The sequence below is a fragment of the Echeneis naucrates genome, chromosome 3, assembly GCF_900963305.1.
Source record: "Echeneis naucrates chromosome 3, fEcheNa1.1, whole genome shotgun sequence".
Classification (NCBI taxonomy): domain Eukaryota; kingdom Metazoa; phylum Chordata; class Actinopteri; order Carangiformes; family Echeneidae; genus Echeneis; species Echeneis naucrates.
In genome coordinates, this window is record NC_042513.1 from 14,460,527 (window position 1) to 14,479,120 (window position 18,594).

The 18,594-nt window shown below is 44.0% G+C and overlaps 1 protein-coding gene across 5 annotated transcripts; it reads left to right on the top strand.

Moving 5' to 3' along the window:
* The first annotated feature begins 359 nt into the window (after positions 1 to 359).
* On the top strand, positions 360 to 18,493 carry tp53bp1 (tumor protein p53 binding protein, 1). 5 transcript variants are annotated; one of them, XM_029498556.1, is made up of 28 exons: positions 360 to 874; positions 1,667 to 1,754; positions 1,862 to 1,946; positions 2,033 to 2,100; positions 2,216 to 2,338; positions 2,767 to 2,827; positions 2,900 to 3,069; positions 3,450 to 3,576; positions 3,673 to 3,767; positions 3,857 to 4,044; positions 4,852 to 5,962; positions 6,666 to 6,782; positions 6,890 to 7,081; positions 7,195 to 7,261; positions 7,823 to 7,915; positions 10,001 to 10,250; positions 10,747 to 10,815; positions 10,906 to 11,058; positions 11,805 to 12,025; positions 12,349 to 12,519; positions 13,196 to 13,593; positions 13,918 to 14,109; positions 14,938 to 15,117; positions 15,935 to 16,123; positions 16,211 to 16,305; positions 17,141 to 17,337; positions 17,959 to 18,095; positions 18,178 to 18,493. In XM_029498556.1, exons 1-28 carry the CDS (start codon positions 695 to 697, stop codon positions 18,360 to 18,362), a joined length of 5,202 nt encoding a protein of 1,733 aa, XP_029354416.1. In that variant the 5' UTR covers positions 360 to 694; the 3' UTR covers positions 18,363 to 18,493. The 5 variants fall into 5 exon arrangements, with proteins under 5 accessions (XP_029354416.1, XP_029354418.1, XP_029354417.1 ...); XM_029498558.1 differs by having other exon boundaries at positions 7,826 to 7,915; XM_029498557.1 differs by having other exon boundaries at positions 2,770 to 2,827.
* The last annotated feature ends 101 nt before the right edge of the window (positions 18,494 to 18,594 follow it).

The following is an 18,594-nucleotide window of genomic DNA, read 5'->3' on the forward strand; positions in this document are numbered from 1 at the left end:
ACATGTAGAACTTTGGTATGTCTAAACAGAAGTGTTGTTTTTGTGCACATAACTCAGAATAGAATAAAGCTTGCAGGTAATACAGGTGAGAAACCAGTCAATGAAAACTTCGAATTGTTGCATCTAGAGGATATCAAATAAACACAGAGCATCTGTAATTCAAATGTCATAATGTATAACAATGAGTCACACTAAAATAAATAAACTAAACAATATTTAACTCTAATTGAATAAAACAAAAAAATGTAAGAAATTTCTAAACAAAATGTCCCGAAACAGTAAAACTAACCAGGCCTTCTCGCGAGACGTCATCGCCCCACACGGACCAATCAAATAACTTCTCTCAAGTTTTGCCGCGAGCAGCGGAGCCGAGCCGGAGCCGAGCCGGACCCAGTGTTGATGTTATAACCTGCAGGACTGACGAAGATTGAGGCTTCATTTAGACTCTTCGGTAAAGCCATCCGGTCCCGTGTGCGGTGAGCAGCTTCAGCCGACGGGCAGAGACTCGTGTTGTTGGGCGGAGCGCCTCAGTTAGCCTGCTTTAGCTAACATGCTACCACCGGGGACTCTGGGGCAACAATGACCTGCTCGGCTCACACATGCCGCCCCCTCCTCCTCCTCCTCCGCTCATTGTGTCGCCGCTGCTAAGGTTGATAGCTAACAGCAGCTCGACTCCCGTCCCCAGCCAGACCCGATGGATCCCAGTGGAAGTGAACTGGACTCCAGCCTGCCTCAGCCCGAGAACCCGTGTTTGATCGTGGAGGACTCCCAGCCGGACAGCGTCGCTCTGGAGGACGATCCGGAGACCAGCTACCGAGCTTTGTTGGCCCGCCGCCTGTCCAGCCTGCAGCCGACCGCCCGCAGTCCAGTACTGGTAAGATGTAAACCGATCGCATAGGTCAGTGATGGAAGAAATGATCCGTTTAATGAACTGATACCTCAGTAATACACCAGTGCAGGTCGAAGTCCAGCACAATATAATATGTAACTTGAATAATAATAAAAAAAAAAAAAAAAAACAGCAGTAGACTATGAAATGCTCAACATGCTGGACGACCAGCTTCTGTTATCGTTATTATGTTGTTATAAATGATCTGTTTGGCCAGTCATTAGTCGTGCATCGTTATTAGCTAAGTTATTCTGAGATCCCAGGTTACCCAACTTACTTGCCTTTTCAATGTGGAGGAGGAAGATGCTGTCGGTCAGGGGACACTCGGAAAACAAGTAACAAGCAAGCCCCTCAAAGAGATGCCCGAGTTGTCTACCAGCTCAGACTATCTGGCTCACCCCAGATTATCATCACCCTGCAGTCATATCTGAATCTCTGAAACATTTTGCTCATCAGCATTGAAATATAGATTTTGATGGTTTTTAAGTCCTACCACTGAGGAAGAAAGCAATTATTTGACCCTCTTTACATCAAGTTGTTGGTTGATTTATTTTTTACTCTCAAATATGATGTGAAACTTCTTTGGCACTGCTGATCCTTAAATCAGAGTAAACTATTCTCATTTGACTTGTTAGCATGTGATCCACTTGCCTCTAAGCAAAAAAAAAAACAAAAAAAACAAAACCTCAGCTTTTTGCTTAGTTAGAATTAATCTAATGTGTTTTCATGGCAATGCAAAACAAATGAAGTGTTTTGTTTTTTTTTCATATTTCCCAGGAACTGATTTCCTCTCCACTAGGAAGCAGATGCTCTCAGACCGACAGCCAATCAGAGAACTCTGAGAGTAACAACCCGTCTGAGCCCAGTCAGTGCTTTTCTCACACTTTAAAATGCCAGATACACATGTGCTGTACCAGTCATTGTCTTTGTGAAGGAACACTTAAACGAAAATATTCTGTTTTGTCAATGAAGGAATTCTGACGGCAGCAAACCCGAGTTCGGTGTTGCAGGAGGAAAGTCAGATTCTTGAAATCTGCTCCCCTGCAGATCAGAAGAAGTATGCTGTCATTTTCTGCAGATTGATGCTACTTAAATGCCGAGACCAGTGAAAGCATAAAATCACGTGGCTTCATGTTTTTTCAGGTGTGCAGCAGAGGACACTGACATGGAGTCTGGAGCTGATTCTACTACACGCTGCGTTCAGTCTGAGGGTAGGTGGTCACCCACAGATCAAAGAAAAGAAACATCTACTACTAAATGCAGATAAAGAGTGAGATGTTTTCACATGCTGCGAAGCACAACAGTATGTGTGCATCTGTGTTCCAGGGGAAGCCTCTCAGTTTGGGTTTCTTGAGCTCTCTCAGAGTCAGGACCTGCATGGGGATGAGGCGAACAGTCAGGAGGAAGACATGGCACCGCAGCCAGACAGTGAGCAATGCACCAAATCAGGTATGAAGACTTTGAATTTTAGATGTTCGTCTTTGCATTTCACTGTCATTTAGACCTGTTATCTCTAATAACCTCTAATTTTAGCTGATGGAGAGATGTTGCTTCCAGACCTAGTACCGGGATGATCTGACCCTTTTTTTTCCATTCATAAAATGGAAAATTGAGTTGTCTTTGCAGCTTTCTGATATGTTTTTATCTACTCCAAGTGAACCTCTCGTGGGTTTTACCTTATAATAGGTTGCTATAAAAGGTGTTGATTGAAAGTGTACATGCACAATGTGTGTCAGTTGGCGCAGAAAAATAAATTGCATATCCCAATGGATGCTTCATGACTGCAGGGTATTACAGTTCATTATCTGATACCCGATCAGAGTATTCACATCGACATCTAGCCCTGCAGTCAGTCTAATCTCTCTCTTGGTTTTCAGCAGCAGCAGAGCAGAACATCAGCTTCAGGACTCCAGTGAGTCAAGACAACAAGTCTGTGAGGTACAGAATTTTCCATTCATCAGGGATGCTGTTGCTTATCTGGTGTTGACAGTTTTTCTTGTCCTTCTCCAGGTCTGAGGTGAGCTCCAGCAGCTCATCGGACTCTCCAGGGCAGCCAGGCAAGCAGATCAGTGTCCAGGTTCTGCTGCACTCACAGGGCTTCCTGGCCTCTGCTGAGCAGAACCAGCAGGACTCTGAGATCCTGTCATCACAAGAGGACCTGTTTGACGCTGACAAGACAAGTGGGTTCATAGACGTGTCACATATGCAGGCACTCAGTGCTGGTGTTCTTTGTTCTGTCCCGTTCAGGTCATTCCATAATAGTGTGAAAGAGAATTGTAGAGAACTGTACTGTAGTCAGTGATCATCACAGCAGTTGACCAACAACTGACCGACCTTCTGCCAACAAAAAGATTATATTTGACTTGCTTTACCACTAATTTATATAACTTCAAGCCCATAACTGATGCTTGCAACAGTGCTACTCAGACATATTCTGACCAGGTGTTGGTTCTGTCTTGCTTTGGAAGAGGGCATTAACAGACAGAAAGAGATCTCCTGGTAATTCTGAGTTATTATTGTTATTGTGAGTACAGTCACATGACCTCTGTGTTGCTCTCAGGTGTTGCAGTCGACAGCACAGTGTCTGAGCCAGAGCAGCAGGGTGACCCCACCCCAACACCGGCCCGCACCCTGCAACTGCTTCATCTCTCTGGGCAGGGAATGCTGGTGCAGGAGAGTTTATCCCAGTAAGTCTTGGTATACTCAGCCATCCACACACCATGCAGCCAAGTAAATGACATGATTTTCATCTTTATTTTTTCTTGTTTTTTTTTTCCCCCCAGGAGTTCAGTTGATTATGTTGCTCCAACACAAGACAACCTTACCAACACACCTCTAATTGTTTCAAGCTCTCCAACCTCACCCAAGAACGACCACGGTAAAACACTAAAACTAACACGAGCAATAAAATATTCACTTGAGAGCCTGTTCACTGGTGTTGGTGCTAAAACATTGTTTGCTCATCAGGTGCTGATGAGCCTATGGATACCTCACAGTCTCCAGAAAATGACGCAGTGGAGAGGGAGGAGCAGCCAATGGAAACGGAGGCCCCCTCTAAGCCACAACCATCTGCCTCTACCCCTGTATCCCAGAATTCTCCTGGTTTTGTGTTGGAACGTAATATATCTGTACCCTCACAGCCAGAGTTCTCTCACGTATGCGCCTTATTTTCCTGTACATTAATCAATTTTAATTTGTTTTACACTTTAGCAGCACATTGTAATGCATTTGTTTTCATAATTGATTTCCCTGTTGGTAATTTTCAAAATAATTAGCCGTTTGCACAATGCTGTGCTTGTCTTCGATTCTCAAAGCTTAAAAACCACATCTTCAGATTGTCTCACCAAACCAGCAGCTGGAAACAAGAGAATTTCAATTTATAATTAGATAATTAGATTACAGGAAAAGGTCATTTGTCAAGCTGCACCTTGAGATTTTTTTTGGCATTCATTCTTCTAACAGACTGATTGCTCCAGCCCTTAGTTAATCATATATACGTTTTGAGTTGTTCAACAAGGAAACTTTCATACCGCTTCTTGAAATATGAAAATGAGCTTGTATCTCAAAGGACATTATCTGTGATTAATCAGTTTTAAGAAAATAGTCACCAGGCTTTTTAGGAAATTTATCTGCAGCCAGAGGTGGATGATCTAATTCATTAAAAGCTGCTATATTTAGGTACTTCATTTTAAAGTTCAGTTGCCGCTAACCAGCCCATCACCAGCTAACCTGCTAACTGAAGCTGAAGACAGCAGTCCAATGAATACTCCATATGAAATGAGCAAACACCGACTGGTTGTGGCCTACTTAAAAAAATAAATAAATAAAAAAAATCTGCATCTGTTAAATAGGTGAAGGATATAAGAATGTAACTCTCCCAAAGAGATATTTTGGCCCAATAAGATGTTCCCAGTTGCAGTTGTGGTCTATAATTTACAATGTTTTGTTTTTGGTTTTTCCAGGATGTGTTTGTTCCAACACAGAGCCAGGAGGCTCCACAGCAGTCAGATAAGAAGTCAGCATCCTCTCCTTCTCAGACACCGTCTCAACGCCTGGAGACTTCTCATTTCAGTTTTCCTTTGCAGCTCTCTGTGAACACGGAGAGCAGCAGTCTGGTGGAGCAGACCTCAGAGCAGATTGAAGAGGACACTCAGGCCACGCAGATTGAAGAATTGGGCGAGCCGCCCAGTGGCGACTCTGTGATTTCACGGTGCGATCAGGGGGGCAATAGCAACAGCGCCTCCTCAGAATTACAACCCACCACAAGTTCAAAAGCCTCCACCTCTGCTGATTCACCACATAACAGCGAGCGTGCCAAGACTGAGCAGGCTGATCTGCCACAAAAGTTGGATGCAACGTCACTGAATGACCAAAAGACCTTACTGAATGTAGAAAATGTGAATGGAAATGAGGTTAAGAGTGACTGCAAAGAGTTGACCTCTGCTAACATGGTGACCTGCTCTCAGTCAAAGCTGGATTCTTCTGATCTGAATGTTAACAGCTGTGTTCAGGAAACACCCTTAGGCACTGCGCCATCCACTCTGCCCTCACAGTCCATGATCTCTCAGACATCTGCTGTGGATGTAAAAGCTGGAGGGACTGCAAATAGTCAGTCTGTAGAATCAGTTTCCCAGCAGCGTGAAGCTGCTGTGAACAGCCAGACTCATAAGGATTTGATGGATGATTGTGAGCAGGCTGAAGAGGAAGAGATTGTGATGGAGGAGGAAAGTACAGGAGCAGGTGAGGCTTCAGGATTGGCTCTGGCTCTCTCCCAGAGCCAGCTGCTGTCTCCTGAGCCCATGGAGGAGGACAGTGAAGATGTAGGAACAGACAGCGTCATTGTGGTGATTGACAGTGAGAGAGACTCCCAGATTCTAAAGAAAGATGCGACACCACAGTCAAAGACCAACAGTTCCCAGCCAATCAGAGACATCTCTGCTTCCACTAACGGCCACAAGTCTGAGGCTCAGGCAAAGGAAGCAAATACAACTCCTGGCAAGTTAGCCCTGACTCAGAAGGAGGTGTCCGAATCAGAAGGCCTCAAAGACAAGAGCCTTAGTGATAGCTCTGGAGGTAAGCAGAATGCAATTATATATTCTCACCAATTTAGTGTGTGAAAGAAAGCTCAGAAAGAGCAACTGAGGAAATTTCTTGTGATGGCAAGGCTCTGACATGACACAATAGTAATGTAAGACTTAAAGTAAAAACAAATAGTAATGGATTTTTTTACACTGTTATCCAGTTAACCTCAAGCTGACATCAGTGCAGTCAGTGGTGTGGGTGCATGTATATAAGTGTAATATATTAAGTGTGAAAAGACGTCTGTATGGGCACAAGATATCCAACAGGCTAAGGGGCTGAAAAAAGAGAAGCGGTGAAGAGAGCTGAATAGGAGACTTCCTTTAGGGTGGAAACTCCAGGCCTAAGTGCTTCCAACTAGGAAAATCTACACAGGACTCTACCCACCATGTTTCTGCTGCATAAATGATATACAGAGAGAAAAGCATGCAGAAAGTAGAACCATAAACCTAAGGACAGGCAAGGACAAAGCCCTGGGACAGACAGATTTCTTTCTCCTCTACATTAACCTGCTATATTAGAAAGGCAATGATAAACAGGGAGGATTTGTTCGTGACACTGGAAGCTGCTGTGAACTGTGTTGATATTAGCATTAGCAGTTTTCCATAATGTTTTCTAAAACGGTCTGTATGATAACAGGGCTGAGAGGTGGTAGAAAGAGGTCTAACATGAGTATGATGATGCTTCTGTGCTGCAGAAATTTCCTTCCACTTCACGCTGCCTAAGGAAGGGGAGCTGATTGGACCGGCTGTTGGTGCCACACCCCCTTTGATCAATCAGCTGAAGCAGACACTGAGACACAGTACTCCTATTGGTGGGTTCAACCATGAGCTGCAAATCTGACTTTTCCACTTAGTATCAAGTACTGAAATGTGATATTTAATGTTTTGTTTTGTTTTTTGTTTTTCTTTTTTAACCCAGAGATCACGTCTTTCTCTGAAAAGTCAGACATGGTGGGAGATGTCTCAGCAGAGGTTGCAATGGCTGCTAGCGACATTGCATCTGGCGAAAGCGGAGAGGATAGAACGGAAAAGGGGGGTGGGAAGCTGAGTTTGAGGATGAAGCTGGTGACTCCTGTAGAAGAGGGAAACTCTGAGTGCTTCAGCCTGCAGAGTAGGAGCTTCACAGTCAACCCAAAGCACATCATATGCTTAAAGGTGACAAGATGGTATCCATGGAGATGCTGCATGCTCTCACTACCCTCTCAATATATTTATTTTCACCAGAGCCCGTACTGTCAGAGGAGGATGGATCTGTTGTCAAGGTTACTACTGTTGCCAAGGCTGTAACCAGGTAACTTTCCCCTAGCTTTATTAACTGAGCCCCCTCATAAGAACATTTCTGCCTTTCTATTAAGTCTCCAGATAATGAGAGTTAGCCAAAGGTTACTCACCAGTTCAGTTCTTGAGCCTCTGAACCCTAAAATTGTCCGCAAAAGCATTCAAATCTGGTACTATTGGGCTATTACTCATCAACATTTTGGAACCTGTTTGATAACAAATACCGAAATATTTAAATTTCTTAAATTATTTATTTTGCATTTCGGATTTATCGCTCTGTATGTGACAGTCCTGTTGGCTCCAGTGGGTGATGGTAGCTGTCTGTTATTTGTACACTGAAAGTAAATGTTATCAAACTCAAAGCTATTTAATATTTGAATTGAATAGTTTGTCACTTTATTTTTTGAAATGGGAACAAGCAAACTCAGATTGTGATGTTTGCAAAAACTTCTCTTTGGTGATGCACATCTCTGGGCCCCTTTAGCTGCAGTTTAATGTATCTTCAGGTCTTTGTCAACTGTCAAAGTCCTGGTGCAGGAGTGTGGTCTAACAGAGATAACGTTGAATGTCTCAGCAGCCCGTCTGTGTTCAGTCGAGTCAGGCAGGTGCACAGACAGCAGGAGGCAGAGGAGGACAGCCAGCCCATTGGCAACTCTACACCAGTCAGGTAAATACATCCTCCACAGATGGACAGCAGTGCAGTCTCTGGTGTGATGTCTGATGTAATGTGATCTCATGAAGCCAGATCCGATTCGGTCGGTTGGATGACAGACAAAAAGGCTGAAACTGAGCTGCCATTGTTGATGTATGTAGTGTTTCTATTTTTACTTATATATTATGTCCTTTTTTTTTTTTTTTGGGTGTGAGAACAGAAAAACTCGGTGCAGCGGAGCCTTTGGGATTAAATGAACCGTGGCGTTTTAAAGTGGTTAATAGTAAAATCGGTTAATCGCTGAATCCCTAGTGTAGACGAAAGGGTCAGAGGATAGCTCACATTGCAGCTCTGGGATGTTCCTGGTCTGAAGGGGTCAGGACCTACCAGAAGTGGTCCAAGGAAGGAAAACTGACACCAGCGACAGGATCACGAGTGACAAAGGCCCATTGATGCTCATGGAGAGGGATGACGATATTGTGTGTCTGATCAGACCGAAGGGCTGCTGTAGCTCAGATGTTACAGACCTCTGGATCCTCTGTTAACTAATTTGAGCCAGATGTCATAGCTCAGGGGCAGCGCGGCATAGTGGTTAGTGCTGTTGCCCCACAGTAAGAAGGTCGCGGGTTCAGTTTCCGGCCTGAGGCCTTTCTGTGCAGAGTTTGCATGTTCTCCCCGTGTCTGCGTGGGTTTCCTCCAGGTACTCCAGTTACCTCCCACCATCCAAAGACATGCATGTCGAGGTTAACTGGTGACTAAATTGAGCGTAGCTGTAAATGCAAGCGTGAGTGGTTGTTGGTCTCTGTATGTCTGCCCTGTGATGGACTGGCGACCCCGCCCTCGCCAGGAACATTGGCTGGGATTGGCTCCAGCAGCTCCACAACCTGAAAACAGAAAAGCCATAGAGGATGGATGGATGGATGGATGGGTCATAGATCAGGGATATTTTGGTGCCACAGAATCAGGGGTGGTTGTCTCCACAATATTAGACATGTGGTCATTGTGTTATGGATGATCTGTGTGTGTAATATCTAACAACCAGTGCGATACCAGAGGGAATGGCTGGTCCTGAGCTCATTTAAGTGTTGTCCCACTTTCCTTTTTTTTTTTTTTTTAAATCCTTTCATATGCAGGTTTTAGAAAACTGACTTCATCCTCACTGATTTAAAGCATACAACTTATAGTTGTGTAAAATAAACCTCCAGTCAATTTTATTTGTGTTTATTTTATGACTTTTTAAGACTCTCCTGATTGATCTAATCTGCTGGAGCGTCACATGTACATTTGGCCTGAGGTAGGATGAGTAGATTTCCCTTGATGTAATATATTTTAGTAGAGAGAAGTAGGTCTACTTTGGCTGCCATCCTCTTTATATGTGAGACCTACTTTTGGATGCTGGAGGTAGGATAGACTGTTATTTTTTGCACCATGTGCATATTCTCTGTGGGCATGTGGAGCAGACAGGTATAGTTTTGTCCTCACACTTTGGAAAAGTGAGGCTGCCTTAAATATCTCCAGGACCTGTCTCTTTTCTGTAGTTGTTTCCGGCAGTAAAGAGAGCTGGTCTTCTGAGTGTGAAAAGAGTGACTGATACAAATCATTTTCATTAGCTCTGTGTTCTTTCAAATGTGGCAAAATATTTAAGGTTTGCTGTCAGAGGAGAGGAAGGATTGTGGACATTTAGGTGACCTTTTAGAGACGCTGACTTAGCTCTTTAGGCTAACCTTCAGCTTCACAGATTTTTCAGCATTGGCTTCACTTTTGAGACCTTGAGTCTATGTCCATTATGGTCTCCACACCTGACCAATCACTGCAGGAACTGGGTGTGAATGTTCAAGAAACAATTTCAGAATGATATTGAAATGGTTGCTTGCTGCTCCACCAACCTTTGATCTCTCATATATGAGCAAAGGTTATCTGGCAAGCACTTCTGTCAAACTATAAGGGCTAGTCAAACCATTCTTGGTCAGCCTGGACTGTTATTTGTTCCTTAATTTAAGTTGTGGGTCGATTCTGCTCTTGACTGGTATTTTTTTTTTTTTCTGGTTGCCAGTCTGAGATTTCACAATGTTAAATCTGTTTATTTTAACATTTGTCCAGGGGGGAGCTGTTCACTTCACTGCAGAGAAGCTCATGCAACAGCCTCTCTAACAGCCAATCAGAAATTTCACAGCAGGAAATATTGGCAGCGTCGCAGCAGCAGAAGGCCTTAAATGCCCCCACCCCTGCTGAGCAGTCTGAGGAGAGGCGAGGACCGCTCAAAGTTTCAGAACCTCCCACACCAAACAGGACAGATGTTCGGCAGAGGGTGAACTTTGAAAACACCATCACCTCCAGTCCATCCAACAAGGTGCTCAACACAGCGCAATACCAGTGTAAAGGGTGCACATGCATGTCTGAAATCCTTCACCATCATAATGAAAGCTTATTGAACACAGCTATTGGATATATTATTTGTATCTAACTGCAGAGTGTCATTCCCAGCTAAAATAGTGTGAGTGTGGGTGCTGTACACGCTGGACAGGTATTGCAGTGACATACAAGACAATGAACAATTCATGCTAACTCTCCATTTCTCCATTCCACTCTAATCTAAACTGTCATGTCTTTGGACTGCGGGAGGAAGTTGGAGAACCTTGCTGTGAGGCAACAGTGATCACCACTTGTCCATCATGCTGCTAAAAGTAGCTCCATTTAAAGAGTTCAAGAGTTTAGTCAGATTTCATTTGCAATTGGAGACAAACAGTTGTTGTGTGGTGAAGATAAGCAAGGCTCAGGCCAGTGCTCACATGATGTTTCAAGCTTTAGTCTGAAGATGTATCATCACTCTGTCCTGTGTGTCTCAGCTCCGCCAGCGGACCGTCTCCCAGCAGACCAGCGTTGATGCCCCAGGACTGCGCTCCCCAGCTGGCCGGGTAAGGGCATCCAGATTTATACGGAGCACGAAGTTACAGCATATGTCTGAGAGTACTGTCTGCCTGACTCTGCTCCATTTTGTCTAAAAGGGTGAATCAGAGTCTCTGTCCTTTGGAAGAACCGCAGGCCCCTCCCATTGCAGACATGTGCGCACCATCCAGGAAGTGCGGACCACCATCACTCGAATCATCACAGATGTGTATTACGAGGATGGCAAAGAGGTGGAGCGTAAAGTCTCGGAGGTAAACATCATATTGTTCCTGCCTGTGTCTGACAGATAGGCCTCTGAGCAGGGTTAAAGGTTGTGGGTTGTAATGCTGTTACATTGTGTTTGTACAGGATTTACTGTTTATCACTGCTGAGAGTCTGAACTGTTCAGTGGAATGAACACCTCTCTACAAGCTCTGAAAACAAAATTAACAGAGCCCGTGGATGTGGTTGAGTGAAGGCTGTCCAAACAGCTCTACAGTTAAAAGCTGCACAAAAAGAAAAAAAGATTTGTGGACGTAATCATTTAAATTTTATTTTTACTTCAAAAAGCTTTAATTATGCTTAAGTGGTTCTTGTTGGGTCTCCAGTTTTGTTCCTCGATATCTGGAGAATATAATTTGAATCCCAGGAACACTAAAACGCTTTAAATATTGGGACACTTTCTACCTTTATCCGAAAAATGCAGTTCCTGCGATTTGGATTTTGCAAATGACATTATGGCTGTATAGTGACGTGGATTATGTCTTGATTAATTGTACAGCCCTTTTGTGGGGTCTGACTGAATGTGTCTTCTTTTCACACCCGAACTAAGAGCTGTCCATTTGACTGGATCACCAGAGACAGACTTTAATGTAAGCTCTGAACGGGGCCCAAATCATGATTTGCCACTTGGGCTGGAAGTTGAAAATGATCAGCATCTTTGTGTGTCATTAATTATTGTTATTATTATTTTTTATTTATTTATTTTTTATTATTATTTTCCCCCTGATGTTACCAGGAGAGCGAAGAGCCAGTGGTGGACTGCCAAGTGTTGGACAGCGATATTTCCCCGTGCCGCACAGGCAGCAGCTCCATGACTTCTGGTGACCTTGCTGACATAAGCTCTCTATCGTCCAAAACCTCCAGCCTGCAGCACAGCTCAGGAGGAACAAGTAGCAGTACTGGCTTCAGCAGGCCAGAATTCATCATGCCACACATTCAAGGGGCCAAATCCATGAGGTACCACCTCCTCCTCACTACGAGTCAAACTCTCTGTTTATCTACAGTCCTGACCATGAGGTCTCTCCTTGACCTGTCAGTCCTAGTTGCATGCTGTCTTCTGTCACTCCTTCACCTTCTTTGACTTTAACACCATCATTTCTGAGTGATTCACTGACCCTTGCCTGCTTCAGGTACAAGTTGCTTCAAGGGCGTGAATCTGGGGTCAACAGCCCCCCTCATCCCAAATCAAAATGGCTCTTTTCTTTAAGAGAGGATCACCAGATCATTGCCGAAGCAGCCTGATGTATGAACCTCCGTTCGTCCCCTCTGTGTGTCTGCAGTCCCAGGAGGGGAGGTGGGCATCAACAGAGGGGTCACAGGGGTCAGAGGGCAGGGTCAGTGATCACAAAGGGCAGAGGCTACAGCACCCTGGGGTCCCGGGCCTTCGTCCCACTGACACCCAGAGGAAGGGGTAGAAGGGGCCGACCTCCGTCCCGCTACTCCCTGTCCAGGTGAGTCCTCCCTGAGGCTCACCCTGCGCACTAAGCAAACTCCTTGAACCCCACTCACCTTCACTTTCTCTAACACTCTATTTTTCCTTTTTTCACTAACCTCTTGACCTAATCTGCTCACTCTGAGCTGCAACTGTCAGATGTCAATGAAATGTCTAAAATTAGTGCGTGTTAAGTTTGGTTTTGACATCTCCGGGTGGTTTACTTTTTTCACTTAGTCTTTATGAAACAGCAGCTGCACATGCTCACAAATGAGAAGCCGAAACCAGGAAATTACTTTCTTATGAATTAATCAAACAATTAGTTTTGTATTAAGGCAAAAAGAAAACATTTTCAAAAATGAGGTAAGGGATGCATTTGTTTGGTCATTTTTAGAATTTTTTTCAGTGGAGATTAAAATTTTGAGTCATAAAGCTTTCTCAGTATCTGCCAAAATAACCACAATATGATTATTTTGTGTGCCATTCAGCTCCATTTTAGACTATTCATTTAAAGGATTAACAATCTGAACTCAAGACTCTAATGAATGTGAGTGAGTGAGACCCTGTATATTTACAAAACATGAGCTGTGATGTAAGCACCACCACATTTGATTATCTGTGATCAATGCTCAGAAAATGGGGACAGCATGAGCCTGATAAACAGTTTCTGATCAGACCCCATGTTTCTGTTCAAGGGGAGGTGGAGTTGGCTCATTGCAGAGGCTTGGTCCTCATGGCCACCGTCAGTCCTCCTCAGAGGACGAGCCTTATACCCGTATGCTTCCCCCGCGCCTCCCCATCAGCTCCACCGAGGCCGAGCTCCCCAGCCACTCCGACTCCCTCAGGTCATCACCCGGAGAGACGAGCCTGGCCGGCAGCAGCTTTGTGGGGTTGCGAGTAGTGGCCAAGTGGTCATCCAACGGCTACTTCTATTCTGGCCGCATTATCAAAGATGCTGGGGAGGGCAGGTTCCGCCTACGATTTGACGACGGCTACGAGTGCGAGGTAGTGGGGAAGGACATCCTGCTGTGTGATCCCATTCCCCTGGAGACAGAGGTCACTGCTCTGCTAGAGGACGAGTACTTCAGCATAGGTGAGGGAGCAGATGGGGGTAACAGTTTTCTCATTTTTTTAGTTTGTATTTTTTGTTTATATATTGACTATATTTGTTTTATATTCTTGTCCTTTTTTCCTGTACCTATGGTTGTTGTTGCAACAAGGAATTTCCCATATGTGGGATAAATAAAGTACTCTTATCTCTGAAGTATTACCATCCACCTCAGGTAACCGGATCCCAAGTGGACAGCTCTAACTTCAGGAGTTAATGCACCAAAGACACATTCAAGATTTGATCATTCAGACTGAATGTGAAGGGGGTTTTTGAACACTCTTGGTTCTTGTGTGTGTCTGTGTTTAGGTGTTGTAAGGGGCCATAAAACAGAGGGCCAGGATCTGTTCTACAGTGTGGAGAAAGACGGCCAGAGGCAGTGGTACAACAGGACCTCAGTCATCCTCTCTCTGGAGCAGGGGAACCGGCTGAGGGAGCAGCACAGCCTCGGGCCCTATGAGCCCTCCACTCCGCTAGCCAAGGCCTCCGACATCAGTCTGGGTGAGATGACCAAAGCTGTACATATTACACATTATTTTAAAGAGATTAACAGTCAGGGACATGCCTCTTTGCTCTATTGAGCTATTATCTTGGTAGAGGAGAGAAGAGAGGAAGGGAAGGTGATGGCTGAAACACGGTGATGGGGCTGATGTGCTAACGTGTAGCAGGTTTATCCTTCCTGTCTGTTAATATTATGGCTAATCATTATGTCATCTGACGACATCCTTTTTTTCACTATCTTCAATCATCAACTGGCATTATGCAGAGATTGATGAGTAATGATTAGCATGCATTAGATTGTTGGTCACAGTCCTGTTGATGCAAACTCTTTAACATCAAAGGATTTCTTCGGATTTGGCAGAAACATTAACTTGGACTCAAGAATGGGCTGATTGGATTTTGGTGGGTGACCTCACAAAACGTGAATGTGACATCTCAGTAACGCCTTTGACTCCAAGTGAATGTTTGCACCTTTGCACAACTTATTTTGGTCACAGATCATGATCTCTGATACTTCACAAAGCACCTTTTTACCTTTACTCAAGATTTCACATAGCAGATATGACAAGATTTCCCACAAACATTGAATATTTTAAATGACTCAGGATAAATAAATATGATCTGAAGCTAGAGAGATACAACTGTCTCACAAAAATGTTTACCTCATGGTGGCAATGGGGGGAAAAAAGGGGTCAGTACTTTTTATGCTCTGGGAAACATGAATGTCTGTGCAATTGTCTTTTGTATTCATCTCAGTAATAAAGTAGCAAAATAACCAGTTGACCAGTTGTTGGATTTCTAGTAAAGTGTGTTTATTATTTTCCTTAGATAACCTGGTGGAGGGAAAGAGGCGGCGCAGAGTGGCCCCCGGTGGTCAGAACACTCCAAACCGCAGCTCCTCCAGCAGCCCCCGCAGCCCTGGGCCCTCCGGCAAGAGGAAGCTGATGACCTCTGAGAACAACAGGTCGCCAGCCAAGAGAGGCCGCAGGGGGGCCGGCGCCAGAGCCGGTACAGAGACCTCATTACAGCCATGAGCATATCTGAGTGGAGATGAGCGGGTTGTTTTATATACACGTGTTTTATCCCATGTTTATCTGTCCTGACACACTTCTTAACTGAAGCTTGTTTGTAAAAACAGGCAGAACTAGATTTAAAATACAAAGAAGACTCAGGTGTGAATGATTTTAACTTATTTTAGTTAAATAAAGACTTTTAACATGTTTTTTTTTTTTTTTTTTTTTTTACTATATGCCATGACACCTTTTTAAATTTAAGTTTCCTGTCTCTGACTGGCACGAAGAAAATTAAAAGCAGTCTGATGATTTTTAATGTTCATGCTGGTGTTGTGTGGAATCTGTAATGTATGATTTTTTTGTGTGCAACTGAGAGCTGTTGATGATATGAGTGTCTCCACCCTCGGCTGCTGTTTGCCAACTGCTACTGAGACTGACTGGTAATTAATAACAAGCCACCTTTATTATCATGGTGTTGGTCCACCGGTGGAGGGGAGATGCAAAGTTTGTTTCGTGGGTGTATTTACTTTAACAACCACTTTAACATAGCTGTCGTGTTTGCTCAAGTGTTCGGCCAAATCACCTAAAACATTTTTTCTCGCAAAGACAAAACTTTGTATCCAGCTTGACTGAACAGAAATCAGTCAGCTAATCAGAAGATAGAATCAGGTTCCCTCATCTAATGCATATCAACATTTCAAATAAAACTTGGGAGAAGTGCTTTTTAATCAGTATTTCGGTGACTAGATCCTCAAAAAGTTTTTGTGCTCACTGTTTGACTTTCCTATTTAAATTGGTCCTTTTGTTCACAGCTCAGCGGGTTGGTGTGTGTAACACCTCTGGCAGCGGCACAGATCTCCCTGCTCAGGCATGTGATGTGGCAGAGACTCTTGGTCCAATGCCCCAGAACGCGTCTCTATTCATGGGCTTCGTGTTCATGATGACGGCCTCGTCGGAGACCGACCGGCTGACCAACAAGGTCAACTCAGATGACGAGGAGGGTGAGGCAGAGACTCTGTGTGTACCTGATACCCTTCCTGTTCCTTTTCGGCATTCAAGAGTAAATCTAAGGTTTCTTCTCCCAACAGATTATGTAGAGACGGGTCCATTCAACAAAACTTACACAGAGTCCCAGCTGCTGGCAGGTGGAGGCTTCATCCTGCCAGATTTCAATGAAGAACAGGTGAGTCCGCTTAAAACACCATCTGTGGCGACGTTTCGTAATTATTTTATTTAATACAGTAACAGTATTTATATCTGCAAATGAGGAGGATGGGCCATAATTTATTCCTTTACCTGCTCATTCATTTCAATTTTTCATCTTCATTTGGGTAATACACTTGTTTTTTCATACATACTAACCCCAACCCTGAGCAAAAGAATTTCGTTGACTTCAAAAACTTTATACTGAAATATTTTACTGATTTAGAATTTAGCAAAATCTCCAGACCGTCACATAAATCCTTACAGAAAGCCGCTGAGCAGCCATAATGTTACGACCACAGACAGGATAAACATGGATGATCTGGTTACCATGACACCTGTCAGTATGTGGGATAGATGAGGTAGCAGGTGAACATTTAGTACTGAAGTTGATGTGCTAAAGCAGGAGAAATGCTCCAGTGTGTTGATTTGACCAACTTTGTCAAGGACCAAACTGAGTTGCAGACAACTGAGTCAACGTATCTCCAACACTGCAGCTCTTGTTGGCGATCCTGGTCTGCAGGGACCAGGGTCTACTAAAAGTGGTCCAACGAAGGGAATTAGTCTGATCCATGGAGGCTCTACCTCACAAACTCCAGGCCTTAAAGGGTCAGGACAATTTTGGTGGCTAAAGAGACTTGGACAATATTAAACAGGTGGCCATGATGGCTGATCGTTATACATCAGTAGCCTGCAAGTTCATGAGCGTGCTCGCGCTTACGTTATTTTAAATGTAATGTCTAATAAACATTAGAGACAAAGGTTTGTTTCCATATTGATCGGCTCTTCATCATCCCGTTTGGTTCCCTCCTCAGTGTAATGCAGCATACCAGAGCCTGCTCATTGCAGACCAGCACTGCCGTACCAGGAAGTACCTGCTGTGTTTGTCCAGTGGCGTGCCATGTGTGTCACATATGTGGGTGAGAGACTGTTGCAAAGACAACAAGCTGCTCAACTACAGGAACTACCTGCTGCCTGCCGGCGTGGGCCCAGATGACGGAGTCGTAGAATGGTACGATTTGGCCGCAGACTTCACCTCCTGCTGTGCACTGTCACTACACTGATAGATAAAATCACACTGTGGTGAAACTCTTTTTACGTCAAGCAATGCTCATCCCTTAGTTTCTTAAAGACTGCAGGCTACACGTCCCTGGGATTGTTTTCACTCAGGAAAATGTTTACGTGTTTATGTTTAAGCTCTTGAAAATCATCTATTCAGAGAGAACTTCCTTTCATATGCACTTCAACTGGCACTACCTACACTTAATGGATGTTTGACAGAATGTGTAAACCAACCTTGCTAATATCACTACATTTTTTTTGACTATTGGTCTTTACAGATGAGTAAATGTAAACAGCTAACAAAAACAAATAACTTATGGTGGTTGCGTTGTTGTGTTCATTGTTGGCCCATGGGAGTGTTGCATTAATACTTTTGTGTATGATACATTATGCTGAAACTCTGCAGGATCTACGGTGGCATCTTTAAATGTCTTGTTTCATTTGACCAGCAGTGGAGGACGTAGAAGCAGCAGATCCTCAGTTTTATAGCTAAACATGGTTGAGTAGATTTTTCCTTCTACTGAGGAGTCATTATCCAGCTTTAAATGCATTTTTTCTTCTCATCTGTCAGGCATCCCCGCAGCAGTCCGTTCAAAGCCCTGCGGGTGCTTCTGGTGTTTGAGCAGCCCGTGGAGCTTTGGGCACAGCTGATCACCATGGGGGGAGGGTCCTTCGTCCGACACTTCCAGGGAGACAAGGACAGCGCAGGTACAGAAACAACAAGGCATGTCACTATGTTAATCATGTGACTCCGTTATAATGGACAGTTTGTGTTTCCATCTGTTTGCAGACATTCCTACTGGCAAGTACGATGTTGTGGTGACAGACCGTGCCTGTCCACCATTGGTAGAGAAAAATGTGACATCACAGGAAGTACCGCTGGTGTCTCCTGAGTGGCTCATTCAGAGTCTCATCTGCGGAGAGCGCCTAGGTTTTCACAGCAAGCCTCAGTATCGCCACAACTACTCTTCCTAATCTGACTACGCGTGTGCAAAATGCCTTCGACCATGTTTAATGTTCAACATTAGTTCTGTTGCATGCCTCAGCTGTATATAACTTTATCCTGTCTGTTTTTATGGGATAATAAATTGTGACCCTGGTTTCATTTTAAAGCATTTACATTTATTTTCTCTACAGAAAACAACACATGCAACAAGGTTTTAGTATTTACAATTTATACAAGTTAATAGAGCAGAGCAAACTGCAT

Bases quoted from the DNA above. Each gene is read 5' to 3' on its own strand.
- tp53bp1 (XM_029498556.1), top strand. From the start codon at position 695: ATGGATCCCAGTGGAAGTGAACTGGACTCCAGCCTGCCTCAGCCCGAG. The intron at 16,124-16,210 runs GTGAGGCAGAGA...TTCTCCCAACAG, and splicing joins CAACTCAGATGACGAGGAGG to ATTATGTAGAGACGGGTCCA. The intron at 18,096-18,177 runs GTACAGAAACAA...ATCTGTTTGCAG, and splicing joins GGGAGACAAGGACAGCGCAG to ACATTCCTACTGGCAAGTAC.